A 20,080-nucleotide genomic window follows, 5' to 3' on the forward strand; every position below is an offset into this window, starting at 1 on the left:
CTATGTGTGTGTGTGTGTGTAGTTTATTCTTAGTTGCGTGTTATCTCTTTCCATTTATCACTGCTTCAGTTGCTTGAAATTAAAACTGCTGCTTTGATATTATTTTTAATTATATACAATTTGCCTTTGACACTGCGTCGCTTGCCTAACTATATTTAAATTCTGAAGCTGCTTTGTTTACAATTAAATCTACCATGTTGCTGGGCTCAGCACAACACAATAAATGCAATTGCTGCAATTGCCAAGGGATTGCCGCCCAATGATTGCCAGCGGCAGCAACCACTTGGCAATAGTTAGTTACTTATATATTAAAGCTAACTTAAGTGGCTAGTACACATTTAGAAAACCTAGAGCTAACACTAATTAATGCTGACAACAAGATTCCGTTTTTGAAAACACACATTTTTGAAATTATATCACAATTGATTTTTTGTGTTCTTTTTTGTTTTACTTACAATTAAACATTTAAAACGTTGCGCAATCAAACAATTGAAGTTCTGACAAAGTTTTTGCTTTAACTATATTTTATATTTTATATATGTGTTGCGTATATTTAGCTTGTTTCATTTTTGGTTTCGTTGGGCCTTTCTCAAGGGTTCACATTAAATTATGATTTAGGTACAACAAGCTGCGGCAGCTTAGACAGGAATCGCAGCTCGCTTCTTGTGGCTGCCACTGCCGCTGCCATTGCTTGCCGCATCGCTGCCAGCGGCTTCAGCTGCTGCCTGCTGCTCCAGCTGACGCTGTTGCTCTTTGAGCAGCTGCTGCTGCAATTGCTGTGCGTTTAGCTATAAGTTCGTTTGCAGCACCGGCCCACGCTGGCTGCCATTTGTTGTGGCCTCTGGCGTTGCCAGATTTGCTTCAATTTGGTTGCTTTGGCCATGTTGCTGCTGATTGATTTTGTTGTTATTGGCAACCACCTGCTCATCAGTTGTCGTCCCCACTGTTGGTGCCGTCGTCGTCGTCGTCGTCGTCGTCGTCGTCGTCGTCGTCGTCGTCTCTAAGCCATTCGCAGCTGCTGTGGGCGTGCTGCTCGTCGTATTGTTCGTCACAAACTGATCCGCATAGGGTATTTGGCTATACGCATGGGCGTCCAGTGTCGTCAGTATGCTCGTTATGGCAATTGTCTGTGTGGCCATTTCGCACAGCTTCTTGGCCTTAATTACTGAGTGCTCTGCAAAAAGGATTAGCCAGCCAATTGTTAGTGAACGCAGCCGCAGCCGCAGCCAGAACTTTGGCCACCTACCTGTTTCAGTGGGCGTGATATGTCTCTGTAGTTTCTCCTCCTGGGCGCAGGTGGCTGCCGTCACCACCGCTGCTGCCATCATGGAAGATGGACCGGTGCCTGCGGTGCGATGCAAGTTGCCGCCTCGTGGTGGCATCATGCTCTGCCGCACATTGCGCTCCGGTCGTATGAGTATTATGTACAGCTAGAGATGCAAAGCAAAGCGTACAAAAGAATTAGCTCACTTGCTAATTGCAAAGGGATTATTGTTGTCATTTACATATTAATAATAAAATGAAATAAATAATAAAATATTTAAATATGTGCACAGCAAAAAGCCTCAACAATTCTTTGAACGCATTAAAAAACAAGTGGACAAATTAAAGTTGGGCGCCACCAACTTTAAGATACACTTTGACTAGAGCATTGCAGCAAACACACACATGCACTCACAACCACATACACACAAAACAGCTAACGCGTCACAGCTCGTTTTCGCTGTAGCGTCAGCAGCGACCCCGCGCTGCGTCGGCAGCGACGTTTGTATGCGCGTCTGCACCGGGCACTGCCCGCTGTCATATTGAAATTGGCAAATGTAAATTAATTCTAAGTTATTTTATCCGAACATTTCGCAAATTTTACAAACGGTGAAAACTGACTGGTCAATCTTTTTGTTTATTTTAGATTTTAAAGATTATTTACTGCCTATAATCGATTTTTTCGAATTTGCGAGGGAGGGGGGAGGAAATTAAAAAAAAATAAAAGCGTAGTGTCCTGGATATAGGAGCACCTACATACCAATTTGGTTGCTCTAGCTCTTATAGTTGCTGAGAAACACGCACTCATACAGACGGACGGACAGGACGGACATGGCTATATCCACTCAGTTAGTCTTGCTGATCAAGAAAATATATACTTTATGGGGTCTGCCACGCCTCCTTCTCCCTGTTTCTTACATTTGCACAACTTCATGATACCCTTTTTCCATTTTTAACAAAAATATCAAAGTGTATAATGAAAGCTTATTTAAAAATGTGTACAGCATTGCAACAACAATTCTTTTAATGCATTAAAAAACAAAATACGCAACGCAACTTATGAAATTTGTTATATTTGAGCAATTTTTAAATTAAGCACAATAGTATTTAAGCTAAAAATGTATAAACTTAAGTTAAGCTAAGCAACGTTTCATATATTTCGCTTTAACTTCCGCTGTAGAAATCGACACACCCTAATGTGCAGCAATTATTGCTCAGTGGCACATTAATCATACGCACGGTTGCACACACAGCAAAGCAAAGTAAAATTCAACCACTAAGCACACGTACTTATGACTATTTTCATTAGTAATTTAACCGCAATTTGAGTTCGTGGCAATTATTTGCTAAGGTCAGCAGCACTTTGGGCAATAAATGGACATGGGGTGGGGTTGGGGTTGGGGACGGCGACTCGACGTTGATGTTGATGTTTATGCGTTTCTTATGCAGCGCTAGAAAACGCATTGAGATTCGTCGCCTTGGTCTGACATTGTGCTGTTTGCCTGCCATTTGTTGTTGTTTGTTATTGTTTTACTTGTGCAAAAACAAACAACGGAAGCAGCCCAGCCGGATGCGGCACTGCTGCTCGTCGTACTGCTATTCGCTGCTATTCATGCTGTTGGTGTTGGGCAAAGAAAACAGCAACGTTGGGCAGGCAGGCAGTCACAATGGCCGGCACAATAGCAAGCAGTGTTGACTCAAACGGCAGTCGGAAGTTGCTCAGTAGCTCTGCTGCCGTCGCCTGTCGCCTGTCGCCCTGGGGGCGTGTCAAAGCTTGAACACTACAGTTCAGTGATCCTGGTTGGCTTACAGTCGTCGACGTCCCTTGGGCTTCTGTTATTGTTGACCCCGAACGTTGCTGCTAGTTGGCCAAAATGGCAAATAGTAAATTGCATTTTTATGGCTCGAGGTGTTTACAGCAGGTGTAGCTCGCACTCGCTTTGCTGTACCTTCAGTACTACTAAGCGTATACTTTATATGACATCTGATAGCAAACGTTAACCCAAGCAGACATTTGTCGCTGCAGACAAAGTTCCATTGTTGGCTAATAAAGGTAGCACTGTTTGCTATTTACGATACATTTTATGATAACAATTCTGACATGCTCTGGAGTTTGTAACTGGACAGCGATAGTTGCATTTTCAAAAAGCCATTTTGTTTATTGAGAAATGGTTGCAAGCCACTTAATAACCAACACTAATCCTTGACTCAACGCTTATGCTATGTTTGCTGCTTCATATTTTATAGCCCTGCTGCTTAACAATTCAAGCCAACGCAGCTGTAAACTTAATGCGACAGCTTAAGCAAGCTGCAAGTCTCTGGGGTCGCACAAAATTGTTGGTCAACTTAAATGTTAAGTAAAGTGCAGTAAAGTCAGCGCGCAAGGCCAAAGCAATGCCAAAAATTCTGCAACTACTTTAACTGCCACAGGAGCGCAGCTCTTAAGCAAATAACGAAGCATTATGAGCAGCATTTTGTGTGTGGCTGGGGTGTGAGCTTAATGGCGCTGCAAATAGCTTGAATGACTGAAAAATTGAGTGCTCATGTGGCATGCGGTGGCGTATACTCAATAATAGTTAATTGTAGCGCTTACCTTCGGCGAGAAGAGACACGCAATGGTTACACTGGCCGACAGGCTAATGGTCACCGACATGCTCGTTATCCGCAGCGGCACGTGATTCGCTGTGCCAAAGTAAAGCGGCACAAAGGCCAACCAGATGACGCAAGTGGTGTACATGGTGAAGCCTGCAATGCACCGAAAAATAAGCAAATCAATTTGATTAATGTGCGCGAACTGAGCAACTCACCAATGTGCTTCGATTCATTAAACGCTTCGGGTATTTTACGCGTTAGCACCGCGTAAACAGTGCAGACCACAATCAACAGTATCGGATAGAAGAACGCAATCATATAGGAGGCGTCTATATACGAATCGCAGACCAGCAGATTATCCTCGCGTGTGGGATAATGATGCATTGCATGAGATGGCGCAATTATCATCCAAATGATATTTATCAGAATCTGGGAAAGAAAAAAAACATACCATGAGCAACTGTAAGCATGAGCAGTAGCAATTGCTGCTCTCACCTGCACGAAGACCAGGCACGTGCAAATCACTAGCTGGGATTTGGGGCTGATGAATGAGGGTCGCTTCGCCGACTGTTTGCCGGCCTTAAAGATGCGCGCTATGCGATTCGTTTTGGTCAGCAGCGCGGCATAAACGACCGTAAAACAGAAGCCGACGCCAAAGCTATAAGCGACACATTAAGTTAAACTGGCTTAGCTGCTCCCACAACGCTCCGCCCAACTTACCGCTGTATAGCGCACACAATATTTGTGGGCTTCAGCACCAGCGCAAAGGTCACGCCATAGCACATGAATATGCCAGCCAGCAGTATATAGCTCAGCTCACGTCCTGAAGCACGCACTATGGGCGTTTCGTTGTGCCTGCCAGAGAGAGAGAGATAGAAAGAGAGAGCGAATGAGTCGAAGAATTTATAAGCGTTGACCAATTAATGCATTTTATGTGCCAGTGAAAAACTTTTTAATTGCAATGCAAAGCAAAAGTTGCTGGTCACACACAAATTGGCAAACTAACGCTTACCTAACAAACACGCCGATGACAAAGAGCGTTATTAAAATACCAGTAGCACTGAATGCCATTGCGCCAATGGCCCAGGCAGACTCCGGCCGCAGATAGACCTCGGGAATGGGTCGACAGTGTGTCTTATGCGCATCCGGCAACGTGCCCATCTTGCATAAGTTACATTGAGTTTCATCGTCTGGATGTCGTATCTACAAATGATATAATACATATATTAAATTATATATGCGTTAAAGTTCAATGTTGATTGTTTTTATTTATTCGCAGCTTACACAGCGCAATTTTTTTATTCAAACTGAGCAGCTAGCACTTCCCAGTTTCAGTTATTATTTTAGTATAATAATTAAGCTTGTAAATAAATACTAAAACTAGTTCCTTGCCTAATACTTTTATAAACTGCAACAAAAATTGTTAATTCAAAGTATTGTGCTTGATTTTGTATTTAGTTAGGTAATTAATTAAGCTTAGTTTAAGGCCTAGTGCTAAAGCTTTAATCTGTTCATATGTCAATTAAATTTCCCCTTCGAGTACTCTGTGCTGCTTACAACAAACTTTACTCTGTTATCTACACAGAGGCCTTTAATCTATTTTAACTTTTTTAACTATTAATAATTAACACTAACTAAAATATTTTGTTTAACTTTTTTAACTATTAATAATTAACACTAACCCAGACCTGACTGAGTTTGCAACGAATGTTGGGCCTGTTTAGCACTGCCAATCTATAAGTTTATCAAATCTAAAAACTAAATTTTTAAATTTAATTTTAAATATTTTTTGTAATCCTTTTCTTTTATCGTCGACTGTACATAGTTGACATTAAATAAATAATTAAATAAATATGGTAAATTACATTGTTATAATAAATACATAAATTAAGAGATAACGCTTCTATTTTTAGCTGTTCTTCGCACATTTGAATTTATTACATTTCAACAATCGCTGCTTAATATTTATGTTCGATTTGCTTAATAGCAAAATGCACATAAATCCTTTTTAGCAACTTTTGATTTTGCACATGGAAATGCTTGACATTTAAATTAAGTTAAGACAAAGACTAATTGTTAAAGCAGCTGCTTACGACTACGAATTTAATATGGTCTTATTGGAAATATTTGAAGCATGTCCTCGATATTGTTCACTCCCAGAGCTCGTTTATCAATTTCAATTTATCGCTGCTGCTGCTGCTGGAACTTTTCACAGATTTTTCGCATTTCATTCAGCGATTGCTTCGCCCATTGCTGCTCGTTTATTGTGGGTGTGGGGTGGGGGGGCCAGACAGTTTCATAGTCTGTGCGCCACACTCACAATAATTCAGTACATTACATTTCAATCAAGACAAAAGCCTTGCAAATAAATTACGAAACTTGGTTGCCAATTTCTTTTGCTTCGTTCACTTTGCAGTTGCTGCGCTTAACCTCAAATCGAGCCAGCAGCTGAATGCATTAAATTTAAATGGTTTTTGTTGCTGTTGCTTCTGCTGCTGCTTGATGTATAAAAATTGCACTTACCTCATAACTTGCACAATTGAAGCAGTGCCAACAGCAGCTTTCGCCCTCAACGTATCGCTTGGCCTGTCCAAGCTCGCAGTCCAGGCTGCAGACAGATTCCGGTGGCTTCGGATGCAACAGTTTGAACTTCACCTCTGTGGATGGGAACAATGTAGAGGCATGCGAATGAATATGTAGACTAGAATTTTGACTTGTTGCTGCTGCTGCTGCTTACCCGACATATTCAGACGTAGTACACCTTCCATATACTCGCCCACCTTGACCCAATGGTATTGACCTGGCGTCGACTGCTTAAAGTGTATGATATTATAGCGAGCGGGTCCATCGCCGTTGCTATCGAAGCGAAAATCATCACCGCTGAGGCCTGTGCAATAAAAAATGAATGAATGAATGAAATTGTGAAGTGCGTTTACGGCCTGACGCCTTTGATGCGCCCCAACTAGTCGCCTAGTCGCCTAGTCCCTTGCAAACCTTGAGCCCATCACTTGCCAACAGCTTGGCAGCCTTTTATCAGAAAATTGACAATTTGCGCGCTTTTGCGTCAGCCCGTTAAGCCCCTGCGGTTGCGCCTGCTCCAGTTTCCGTTGCTCTTGTGTTGCGGCTGAGCTGAGCTTTCTTGTATAATTTATTGAATTTCAAATTGAGTTCAATGACGATGACAAGCAAGTCAATTTTCCACTCGAGCGCATGGCCAATGCGCCTTTGTGGCCACATATCTATGACTAGCCCAGCTCCAAGCTGCTGAACTTATTTGCGCAACACTTTGCAAGCTCCAGCAACAGTTGTCAAAACTTTTGCAATGAAACTTGTATTACAGCAAATCAGTTGAATCATTGTTCACATCTTAAAGTTACAACATGCGTTGGCTCTTGAAACAGCCAGCAAATAATCAATAAACAGCTCTAAACTTATTTTCAACTTGTCAGCGGTAAGTAGCATTATTATGGCCACTAGTAATTGGTTATATCACTGAGCGTACTTAAGTTTTTGGGATTATCAAACGTTGGCCACGTAAAATTTGCTGTCATAGATACTTAGTAACTATTTGGACAGTTGTGAGAGCTTTCACTAAAATTCGTACATTTAAGTCGGAATTCTGTATTAAACTTTATGGTAGTAGTCGCAGAGCCTGATAAGATTTTATTGGTTTGATTCTATATAGAAATATTTTGAGTGAAAATTTAAGCTCAGAAATACTTTAATTTAATACAGGCTGGCATATGGGCACTTAGGCTTCAATGCTTTAATAACAAATAAAATATAGTGTATAAATTATTACTTCTTGCTTAGTATTGAATTAGTTTATCGCTTGAGTTTGCAATAAGTGCAAGAAAAACTTTTATAGCCAAGCTTCATTTTTATGTTCTGTGTAATTTTATAATTTATAAGTAGTTAATGAATGTACGAATTCAATTTATATATCGCTATTTATCTTATATATCGGCTTATGCTACTTGTTAAGTGTTTGATTAAATTGCTGCTAAATAGTGAAAATATATTCCTTATTTTTATAGCAACTATTGCTTTTATTTCACTGTTTACTATTCCTATCATGAGCAACTTCCACACAGCGCAATCAGCTTTGAGCCATAACAAACTGTAGTTTATTATATTTAAGCTGCTTGGGGCTTGCCCGATTTTTGCCATATTTGCAAGTCGGCCCGAGTCTAAGTTATGTTGCCATTAAATCAGTAAATGCAGCAAATAAATTGTAAGTAAACTTACCTTGGAACTCCACTTTGCGCAAATATTTAAGCAAATCGGCGCCTTTAGTCGGTTTCATGGCATCGCATAATGATGGACGCCCGCCGCACAGGTCGCGATGCATGTCCCTGTGCAAATTGGTTCAATAATAAGTAAGCGAGCATGTGTTAGTTTAGCTGTCTGTCTGTCTGTCTGTCTGTCCTTTCGGTGCGCAGCTTAACTTACCTGAGGGCAAAAGCAAATGCCATTACCGCATCGCTAACGAACTGCAGTTGATCCTCAAAGTCTGTGTCTCCACTCGAGAGTCGCTCCTTTGTGGTGCAGGCACGTGAGTAGTTGTTGTACGGCGTGCTGGTGCTGCCCGGATAGCGGCACTGGAAATGGTCCTCCCAAAACTCTGCAAAAGCAAGTTGGCGAATAATTAAGAACGGACCACCCGCAGCGCTAAACAGATTGCCCGTTGGCTTACCCACAAACCAGGGATTGCGCTGGTTGTTCTCCACGGTCAGGTTGAGAAAGTATTCCTCAAAACCAAGGACAGGATTTGCCTGTGGCTGTACCGAAAGAGTGCCCTCCACCTATGTATGGGTAGAAAGCAAGCAAAAACCAGTTATATAGTGTTCACGTTGCGTATGCGTAATTAATTTCAGTTCAGCTGCTGCTGCTACTGCTGCTGCTGCTGTCTGTTGCCTTGTGCCGTGCGTGGGCGCGTGGGGAGTCATGCGAAATTAATTCGGCATGACCGCGCCCTCGTCACCCACACATAATTTATTTCAATTAAACCATAATTCATCATGGCGCAACATTTTGTCTGCGCGCATCGCATCGCATCGCCATCGTTTCTTCTTTTTTTTTTTTTGTTCGCTGTACTACTATCATTTATAAATTTGTAGTTGGTGTCATGTCACTGCGTGAGTTCGTTTGCACCCCGCTTAGTCAGTCACTCGTCAGCCGTCAACCCGTCAGTCGGCAGTCAGCAGTCGTCACTCCTTTGTCTGGGCCATGGCACATCAACAACTTTAACAACAGCAAAAAAACGTCTCATTTATCACACTTGCTCGCACAATTCAGCTCATAATTTCCGGCCACATCATTAATTCTCGTTACTGACGCACACCACACACACTATGGTAATAGTTAGTGCTAGTGCTAACTGAGTACTCGCCTCCGGTTCGTAGCCATCCGAGACAAGATTGCGCGCACTCCACCCGTCGGAGCCGATCCAGGAAAAGGCGCCTGTTGCATTCGCACGCCTCACTGCACGCATCACCTGACGCACTTCCTGATCCGAGCCAAAAATAATGGCGCCTGTTGGCCATGCAAAGAGAGAGAGAGCGAGATGCATAGAAAAAGAAAGCGAGATAGTTATATGTTAATTGCATTTAATGCAAGGTAAGCGGATTTTACGAGCGCACTGTGGTCAACAATCTCAATGTAATGCATTAAATAATAACCAAACATAAGTGTAATTAAATCTGTGCAAATTATTTATTAATATTAAACATTGTAGCAAGCTTCAAATGTAAATATGAAATATATGTTTATCACATAAATTTGATTTATTTACTTTATGTTACTTGTCTTTGATTTCTGTATCGCTCCAGCTGTTGTTAATTTATGTTTACAGCCAAAATATAACAAATGTGTATTAGAAGCTTCTATGCTTGCAACTAAAACTTTGTTTTAGTTTAAATACTGCCGACACAGGTGTTAATAACAACTTTAACTTGTTTGTTGCACAACTTCGAAATAAAAATCTAAATTGTGTGCGGCCATTTTGAATTGCTGGCAGCTCCAATGCAATAAACTTTAAACAAGTTGAAAACTGCATGACGAGTTTTTAATGAATTTTATATAAACTGTGCTCAAATTTCTGTACAAAATATAAAGACTTTAGCTTATCTTTTGACTAAAAAGCGTCTAATTACAGTTTAAGAAATAAACAAATATTTATATCTATATCTATAACTTTAGCTTTGATTATAAGCGTGTCAGCCTCTCGCCTTTTTTCACGCTCTTACACTTCTGTACCACTGTGCGCTGCAGCGCCTGCCGTCTGCCCATGATTCGCGCATATTTTATTTCATTTAATTCTCGTTATGCACTCGCTTTACGCTGCTAATTGTCAGACTGTAAAATTGTTTATTAATTGTATGCAGCCGAGAATTCGTGCACTTTGCCGTTCGAGAGCTTTATTTGGAGTGCGGTAGGTAATACAAATTGCATGGCTTAAAAAATGAAAAGCTTTTTTATAAAATAAAATAAAATATGTTAACCTTGTCAGAGACTCTGAGTGGCATAAATTTGAATTTTTTGCTGTTTGATTGCCAAAACTTTTTGACAATTAATGTGACGCGGCATGAACGGGCGAACGCCTACGAAAAGCGTTTTACAACGCCTAAATTGCGTCAATCATACGCCCCGTTGTTTACATAAATTTCTGCCGCAGCGCATTTATTATGCTTTGCTATTATTAATCGCATGCCAGTGACAGCAGTAGAACAAGAAAAAATATATATTAAAAATAATTACCCAGCAAGGCCACATTCGTTGTCTTTGCCTTTCATTAATCAATGGGAATTGCTATTGAATTGCACGCGCTGTTGCTGCTGCTGAGGCGAGACCTGTCTGGGTGACTTTTGATTTACATAAAAGTGCCATCAGGCAAATCCAAATCGAAATCGAAACGCACTATGCCAAAGGTTCAAACACAAAGGGTTCAAAGCGTAGGTTATTTATCGCTGACTTGTGATTTGATGCCGTTTAGCAGAGGTTCGCTCACTCTTTTGACTGGCAGCGACGCTTTGACCAGCCAACGATTAATCAAACTGACAAAGTCTTTTTGTTCACAAATAGATTGCATGTGTGTGTGTGTGTGAGTTTGCACCGCTTGTATTGTATGCTTGAAAAATTATGCTATGAATTCAACAGCGCAGTGACTGTAACTGGCAAGGACTCGTAACTAAAGCGCACATGTTTTGCATTTTACGGCACCCCCAACAAGTTGGCACCCCAAGCAGTTCACTCATGCAGAACTTGTAACAAATATGTAAATCACGCTAGTGATCGCGTTAAAGTGTTGCCTGTGGTTTGCATTTTAAATTTTCGCTTAATAATTGTAGAGCTCGAACTGAAAGACAATGAAGCAAGACAACATTGTCTGCAGCTCTGTTGCTGTTGCTGTTGCTGTTGCGCTTGATGAGGCTTGAGCTGTGCCTAAGCCTTGAGCAGAGACTCAAAATTTGACGCTAAACAAAAGCAGCCGCTTGGAAATGAAAACATAAGGTGGGCAAATGGGCGCTGCTGATAAGAAAATGACAACTGCAGCCAAGCAGCGAATTTCGGGACAAGTCCATAACAATAAAATTCATAACAAAGGAAAGCAACATCAGCAGCCCCACTCGAGTGGCTGGACTATCAATAAAACGTAGCGCTGCTGCTGCTGCTTGGGCTTGGGCTTATCATTAGCAGTTGACTGTTGTCTGTGTCGTCAAGTGGCTGTCTCTGGGCCAAAATAAGTAAGTTGCCAGCATTGTGTGGTCAGCAGCTTCAAGTGGCATTTAAATGCGCATTGTATATAAATTTAAGTGATTTTCAACTCGAGCCAGCGCCCATCAACAGCAGGCGGACTTACATCTAATTAATGTTTTGTGTATTTTGTAGCCGCACAAGGTCGTAGGTTAAGTCAAGCATGTGCATTTGCCCATTGGACAGCTATTAAATCAAATGCAAGCAGCTGGAGACCAATTGCTTTGACCATATATCATATATATATAGTATATTAATTGAAATTTTGATTGCATGCAAAACTAAGACATTGCTTTTATCAATTGCAGCTCAATTTGTTTATTATTTTATATTATATATTTTGACCTTTTACATTTGCATGCGCGCTTGGCCATTTTGTTTTTTGTCATTCACAGCATCGCATGGCGTAACATTTTAATTTCCGTACAAAAAATCTTGCGCCCCGCAGCAAAACTGTAAAACGAAAATAAAAGTAAACGATAAGCGACGTAAATGAAAATGAAAATGAAAATGAAGAGAGCAGCTGTGCTGTGCCGGCAGTCAAGAGAGCTGGTTAAATGATTTCCATTTAATTTGTGCAATTTCCTGCGCCCAGCACTTGGGGCTAGGCTAGACTCCAATCCGCCGCCGCACTTGTTGACGTGTCTTATTCAAAATTGCAATCGCAAAGTGTTGGGTTTTTTTTTTTGTTATTGCACTTACCTCGCGCACGCGGCTTCGTGAGCAGCTTTTGCACAATGCTATCGTATGACTTATCCTCAGCCACTCCCGAATCCTTGACAAGCTTCTCCTTAATGGCAATGCAAATGTTGTGATGTGCTAGCAGCTCCTCAAGTTCCTCAAACGCCTGCAACAACAAAGAACAAACACACACATGCGCGCATAAGTAAAATGGTAAATTACTCTGGCTCAGTTGCATCTGAAGCGCCAAAGCGCGCGTGCCGCTCGCCATATCCTTGCAGCTTCGCAAGGCTTTCGGCACGGCAACTATCATACAATGCATTCAATGTTGCGCTCAGTTGCAGTTGCACAACACAAAAGAAGCGAAATTGCGACATTGCAAAATGCAGGTGCAACACACAATTAAATAGACAACGGAATGTAGCACCTTTGTTTGCATATAAATGTGCATATTACGTTTTTAAATTAAGATATGGTTTACGTATTTTATGAGCGAGTTTTGTTTAAGACTGTGCCGCTTGTGCAGACCAAAGTTGTAGTCGTAGCAAGTTTACGCTTTGAATTTATTTATATAATTCACATACTTATTTATATCAACAGCAAAGAATTTTTTTTTTTGCAACTATTAAAATTAATTTTATATACATAAATTTCTTTTTATTGTATTGAGAATATACAAGTCTCAACCGAATATCTCAGCTGTTCTAAAATCTTCAGATCTTTGGCATAATGCAGCCGCCCAATCAAAGCAGTGCAAATATAACATAAATACACTTTAGAGACTCTTTCTGGCAATAGATGTAAGAACCTTTTTGTTGGCATAAAATTTTGGCGCATGTGATTGACATATTGACGCCAATTTGCGCAGTGAGTGACAGTTTGACTGTTTGATAAGCTACTTATGCAAAATCAACTTGCGTAAATCTAAGCCCTCAACCGATTGTCATAAATAATCCAATTAAAATTTATGCACACACACGTGTGTGAAAATTATGAACTAAAATCGAAAACAATGTTGTCATGAACATGGCAGCTGTTTTTCAATTAAAGAAACGCCAAAGTGCATAAAATTAAATAAAAATTGCTATTAAAGTGAACGTTAAAAATAATTTGGAAAATATATTTAATATTTCATTTTATACACTTTTATACGCAAACAATGCTCAAGGGTAACAGGAAGTTATAAAAATATTTGTAACAGGCAGATCATCATCTGGAAGATTCTATATATAGTATATAGTCAAGCACAGTGACGAAGATTTACGCTCACAATATTTAATTTGATGTTTAAAATTCAGCTTCATATAAAAATTGTCAATTGGCTGCTGTGCTACACTCAAAGTGTATCTCAAGCTGCTGAGCTTTTAGTTTGAAACGCCAAATTAAAGTTGAAACGAACACTTTGAGTGGCAGCAAATTTGAAATTTAGCCAGCATGCAAAATATGCCACTGCACTCACCTTGATGCCATAGTTGCTCTCTTCGTAGATAATCGAAACGTAGGTCCAGCCCATGCTCTTGACAATCTCCACCATGGCCTTCACCTGATAGTGGTCGGAGGGAATGGTGCGTGAGAAGTACTCAAATCGTTGCTTATTGCTCAGCTCGGGACTGGTGGAGAAGTAGGAGACCTGAAAGGCAACAGATAATGAAAAAATATTTTGTTATTTTGCTGAAGCAGAGCCAAACACTTTCAAGCCATTTCATTTCCGATGATTGCTCTTGACAGCACAGCATAAAATTGCATACTTGGCATATATATATATATATTATATAGTGTATACGCTTTAAGCATAATTTAAAACAGAACTTGTATTTTCATTGCACACACGTGGGTGCTTCACTTCGCTTAGTTGAGCAGCCAAGGGTTAAGACTTGCAACTTGCCACACAACTTGCCAAAGCGAATGCAACTGCAAGTAAAATCCAATTTGACACACAAATTAACTGAGTGAGCAAAGAGCCCAAAATGTTTACGTGGGCGTCGTCGACGAGTTAACCTTGCAGCATTTAACAAACTACTTGATTTCTAATTAAGTGTCATTATCACGAAGCTGTTCCGCTGCTGCTGCTTTGTCAACAATTTGAGTGTAAAGTGTTTGCGCAAATTCAGCGAGCGAAGCGTACCGGAAATTGTGCCAAATTGTCAGCGGCTTTTGTAAAAGTTTCGCTTAAGCGCTTCAATATGCAATGAGTCGTGAGTTAACTCGAGCCTTACTGCGAAAATCGCATTACCTGCCTGTCTTTGACTGCATTTAATTAAAATCTCTTCGTAGCTGCAAGTTAATTTTTATGAGCACTTCAACTCTGATCCGACTGCAGCCAAACGTTGAGCTGAGCTCGACTTGATTTATGACCACATTGTTTTGCGTATCTCATAGCCAGCGTGTGTGCTTTATTGCAGTAGCCAGTTGGTGCTTTGAGTGCTTGTCCTACTTGTTATTGTCGCATATTGACTTTTGGTTCACGTGCGGGCCACGCTACGGCTACGTAATCTCTGAAAGCTACGTGACCGTAGCATTGGGGAATTGCTCTAGCTTGTAAGTGTGCTTAGAACGGCCATTTCACTCATTTCTCTACTTAAATGCTATTTTAGTTACTGCAGCTGCTGCTGCTGCATTTGGCTTGATTTGTGGCAACTAATTTCGAAGCCACGAGCCAGTGCTTAAACTAATTTCCCCATTGAGCGCTCTAGTGACAAAATATTTGTCTGCACTTTTTAATTACGGCCACAGAAAACTTTTACCCAAACAAGCAACAGCAGCACCAGCATCAGCTGCTGGCAGCAAAATGATTTTCAGTCGAAAAACAAGGTCAAAAAAATGTTTCAGTTGGCAAAATGAGTGTCTATATTGCAGTCAGTGGCAGTGCCATGGACTCGGACTGAAACTCACCTGTGGTATGCGAAACAATCTCAGCAAATTGGCAACTTGTATAGATGTTACGGATGAAGCCGCTCCAACTACGCCGGATATAACTTTTCGCACTTGAGTCTTGTTGCAATGATATTCGGCGTCGTCTATGTTGCTTATGGAGCCTGTAAGAGAAAGACAGAGAGAAGTAGAAAATATTAGAATTTTATTTAGTGAAAGCTTTAATTTATTTATTGTTTGTCAACCATGAGCAATATTAATTATTTGATTAATTAGGCTTAATATATTTGTTAAGTTCGCTTAACAATTCTTATTAAATACATATTTACTTAAAAATAGTAAATTCAATAGCAATTTTATTGTTTAATTTGTTTGCTATGGAAATTCGTTAAGCATAAGATTACTTTATTATATATAATTTATTTACCAACAGTATTTTTTAAGCGAAGCTTAAGCAAAAGCTCTTATATATACAATGTATTTTTTTTATATATATGTATATGCAACATTATTGTAACTTTTTCATATTTAATTTGTTTTATATAAAAAATACTTAATTCATATATCTACAATGTTATTTTTTCATATGTTACATAAAAAATCTTTAACGCAACAAGTTATATTTGCTGTAATTTTTTATGGCAATTTAAGTGGTTATTATTTTTATGTCCTGTCTGTTCAAATTGAACTTTACATATTGCAGTAGGAATTGTATCGTTTTTGCTGACAGCTTAAAAAAAACGTCCATTGTTACTTTTATTTTGTTATTCATATTGTTGAGCATACAGTCTGGATATTGCATTAGCTGGACCGTGTTCTGATGGGCATTAATTTTTTATGCCCAATGTTTTTCCATCGTGTTTTTAAAGCAAAAAGTTCGCAGTGCACTTTGATGCACAATACAGACCAAAAGTAAATAAATAAATAAATAAGTAAAGACAATTCAAAGCATGTTGTCCCACTTTTTAGTTATTGCATTCAGCTGACAGTTGGTTTAATAGCTACCAAATAATTGAACTATTTTTTGTGAGAGTCAAAAAGCAAAGCGGGAGGTACTTATACAGTGCTGCAAGTTTAGCATTTTAATTGATATTTCTGGCAAATTTCAATTTTTTTTTTAAAGTGCTATTAGCCACAAATCTCGAAATTTGTAATTTTTCTTTAGCAAATTTAGCAGCTTTTGATAATATTAGCTATATTTTATTTGTTTAAATTTTTTTTATATTTTTATCGTATCTTATATATTCATTTATCATTTTTTCTGGCAATTTTTTACATAATTTTTAGCAACTTGTTTCGCCTCCTAGACGTTTTTAGCTGCGCATGTGTAAAAACAGTTAAGCAGCTGAACAGAATCAGCTGTCTCTGTCTTACTTGCTTGCCAGAGTTGGCTGCGCTGCTTCCATTCATACTTTAATTCGCTCAGAGGGCTTTGAATTCTGAGAGTGAAAAAACCTAGATGGCGCTGCCTTAAATTACACTGGCTAAAAGACATTGGCGCCCTCTTTGACATTTTGCATATACGCATGTGTAAAAGCAGCTAAGCAGCTTGATCACACACAGCTCTTGCTATCTTTGTCTTTGCTTGCCAAAATCGGCTGCGCTGCTTTCCATGCATAAATTTTAATTCTCTCATAGCGCTTTGACTTCTGAGAGCGTAAAACCAAGAATGGCGTCGCTGGCTTAAATTACATTGGCGATCCTCTTTGACTTTTGTATATCGCGCATGTGTTAAAAGCAGATAAGCAGCTGATCACACACTGCTCTTGCTATCTTTGTTCTTGCTTGCTTTGCTATTGATATTGAAATATACGCACCAATTAAATGCAGCCAGCTTTATATATTAATTCATTTGCCAAAACAAAAAAAATGTGCAGACTAATTAAACCATATTTATTGACTTAGTATTTTTTAGCTACTTATTTTTCCAAATTTAGCTTTGATGCTATCTTAATAATTTGTGTATTGCTGTTGCTGAAATAAATTTCATACTTTCATAGCAGTATTTTTCATTTTCATTACTTTTAGCTGACAGTTGTGCTAATAGTTGCTCATGTTAAATATTTTTGCATAGAGCGAGTAGCACTTGGAATGTAGCTTCATAATTTTCGTACTAAGTTTGGGATGCTGGTGCAATCTTTGCGGGCACACTTAACGAAGTGTATGGCATAGTTGAGTGCACAGCAGCAGAAATTGCATTTAATTTTATACTTAACTTATAATTTACCGCAACTGATTACTAGTGAATGCATTTTTGAAAGTTTGTTTATTGTAGCTTTGAGATACTTTTAGCCGAACTTGCATTTTAGCTACACGTGGCGTTGCTAAAAAGTTTTAATTGTTGCCGAAGGTTCAACAAAATGCTAGAACTTGTTACCAACTTTCCAACTGCATTTTGTTGTTGTGTATATCGTATGCATGCTACACAAAATACAAGGCATTGAGTAACAGATGCCAGCTGCTGCTGCTGCTGCTACTGAGTTTTGATTGCCTTTGGCCGTAGCGACTACAAATACTAATACAATTAGCGTGGCAAGCGCTCGCTTTACACACAGCATGGCGCAAATTCCATCCGGGTCAGTTGTCATCATCACGCCCATATTTAGGCAGTCGTGCTTAAATACAAATTAATTATGTCTAATAGTGGCTGTGGTGCTGCTCAACTCAATTACCGCCTCATTGTTGAGGCCTATAATGGCAAACGATAATAATTATGATAATGTTGATGATTTGTGTGGCAGCAGCCAGTCATCGAAGCATAGCAGCATAGTTCGCGGCCCTGGCGTGGCCTAATCGTGTCAATATAATTCAGTGACTTGGAAAATTATATTTTTCATAGATCAGCTGCGTAAAACAGCATCGCTCAAATAAATCCACGCCACGCACATAAATAATGCAATTATGGAGATTAGAAAGTGTTTAGCACACAAGTACATGGCCCAAGGACATGTGGCACAGGCCAGGCTCATAGCCAGGAACAGCCTGCCAACTGCTTACCGTCTGTCTCGCTGTCTGTCGACTGCCGAAATTGATTGTGGATCCTTTGCTGCGACTCTTGGGCACAAGATAAAAGTAATAAACGTCGCTTTACGCTGCCACCAGTGCCAGCCAATATGGGCTAGGCACCATTGGCTGGCTGGATGGCTGACTGGCTGGCTGGCTGGCTGGCGTGTCTGCTTTGGTCTGTAAGCTCGCCATACTTGCGGCCCACTTCCGGTTGCCGCTGAACTTTGGCAGTTAATTCACGCCAGCACTCACACGTGGGACTTGTGTGTACCACAACACGGCATTTATCAAGACTTTTTTGCTATGCAACCTACACTCACACACACACACACACACACACACACACATAGACACATGTGAGTGCTCGCCGCTGTGTCTCTGAGGAATTATGCATATTAGTTTAGGCGCTTGAAGCGCTTAAGTTTGGCTCGTGTAAGCTCCTAATATTTTTATTAATTTAGTTTGTTAATCAAAGTTCTTTACGGCAAACTTAATTATAATTTATCCAGAGCTCCCACTAGGACTTACTATCTTACAAAGAGCTATTAAGCAATCCGCACATGATTTTTGCACAACGCATTTGTTTATAGAAATAATTTACATTTTTTGAATAACAACAATGAAACATAAGCTAGTCACATTATAATTTGGCAAAATGTTTCTCAATTCATAAACAACATTTGAGCCTAAGTCCTAGGCATAGTTAATTTAGAAATTTTAAGTCCTATGCACAGCTTATTTATAAATTCTTCTTACAGTATCAACAAATTGCTGACAAATAATATGCAAAGTTCATGTTTGCTCAAATTGCAAACAAAATCATTGAGCTGTAACAATGAGCCTAATACTTTCTATTGAAGCTGTAAACATTCGTAACAATGTTATGTTATCATTTATAATAAATTAAGTCTGTCAAGCAGCAAATGTGAAAACAATTAAATTTCGATTTCTAAAATGAAACTTGCCAGCTGCTTTATTTTAATTTATTGTGCAAATTGTTTGGATTTGTATGCAGCACTCATCAATTAATTGTTCATTCCCCTTGCCAAGCAGCGTCATTTGTAACTCTTTGCTTACCTTTGATGAAATCCACAGCCATTTCTAGCCCGTACGAGTCCTTGTCACAGTCGTCGAGTATGTGAGCGCCGAGCGTAATGTTTGGCAGCAGCGGCATTTCGTTAATGCGATCAATGGTGTAGAGCATGGCCTCTAATGCCTGAATGCCGCCCTGGGGCATGATGGGACCGCAGGTGATGCTGTCCTCGCGTGAATGCACCATCATTAGGGCGCCGATAATGACATCGCCCTCGACAATGGCCTCGCGCTTGACGGGCCAATGCCGCTGCGGCTGTGCGGCATAGAGGCGATCATGTGGCAAGTCCATTGAGTCGGGCAGTGAGCGCAGATACTTGCCGCTTAGCTCGGCGCTCAATGGCATCATCATGTTGTTGTGAGTGCTCAAATGACGGCCGCGATGGCGGCCCGAGCGAGTGGAGGCAGCGCCCATCTCAATGTTGCCATAGCGTTGATAGCTTTCCAAATCGAAATGATTGTGGCCATAATCAAAGTCTGGCTGCTGCTGCTGCTGCTGTTGCTGGCCATCATCGTTAATGTAATCTGGCGAATGCAACCAGCGCGAGTGTTTGCCCAGTTGTTGCTTTTGCTGCTCCAATGCCAGCGCTTTGTAGTGATTGCTGGCTCGATGGTAACGCTGCTGCTGCTGCTGCTGTGCATGATGATGATGTTGCTGATGATGATGATGATGTTGTGCATGTTGTTGATGCGGCGGCTGCTGGTGGTGATGACGTTTTTTGACACTGCGGGCTGTTGTTGTTCCTGTTGCTGCTGTTGCTGCTGTTGTTGGCACTGTGTCCACCAGCAGCTGCTGCTGCTGCTCTTGGTCAACATTGTT

At 40.2% G+C, this 20,080-nt stretch overlaps 1 protein-coding gene across 1 annotated transcript; it reads right to left on the reverse strand.

Annotated features, from left to right (window-relative positions):
• Positions 1–550: 550 nt before the first annotated feature.
• LOC108596655 (metabotropic glutamate receptor 2) lies at positions 551–19,867 on the reverse strand (the record flags this gene model as incomplete). Its single annotated transcript, XM_017982641.1, has 17 exons — positions 551–1,174; positions 1,247–1,430; positions 3,857–4,008; positions 4,071–4,284; positions 4,351–4,513; positions 4,576–4,710; positions 4,868–5,058; positions 6,379–6,512; positions 6,593–6,742; positions 8,104–8,210; positions 8,308–8,479; positions 8,552–8,660; positions 9,248–9,390; positions 12,313–12,457; positions 13,751–13,921; positions 15,184–15,326; positions 19,246–19,867. Coding segments are annotated over 17 exons (3,321 nt in total), but the record flags the coding sequence as incomplete, so codon positions are not given.
• Between the last annotated feature and the right edge of the window lie 213 nt (positions 19,868–20,080).

Source organism: Drosophila busckii, chromosome 2R (assembly GCF_011750605.1).
Source record: "Drosophila busckii strain San Diego stock center, stock number 13000-0081.31 chromosome 2R, ASM1175060v1, whole genome shotgun sequence".
In the NCBI taxonomy this organism is placed as follows: Eukaryota; Metazoa; Arthropoda; class Insecta; order Diptera; family Drosophilidae; genus Drosophila; species Drosophila busckii.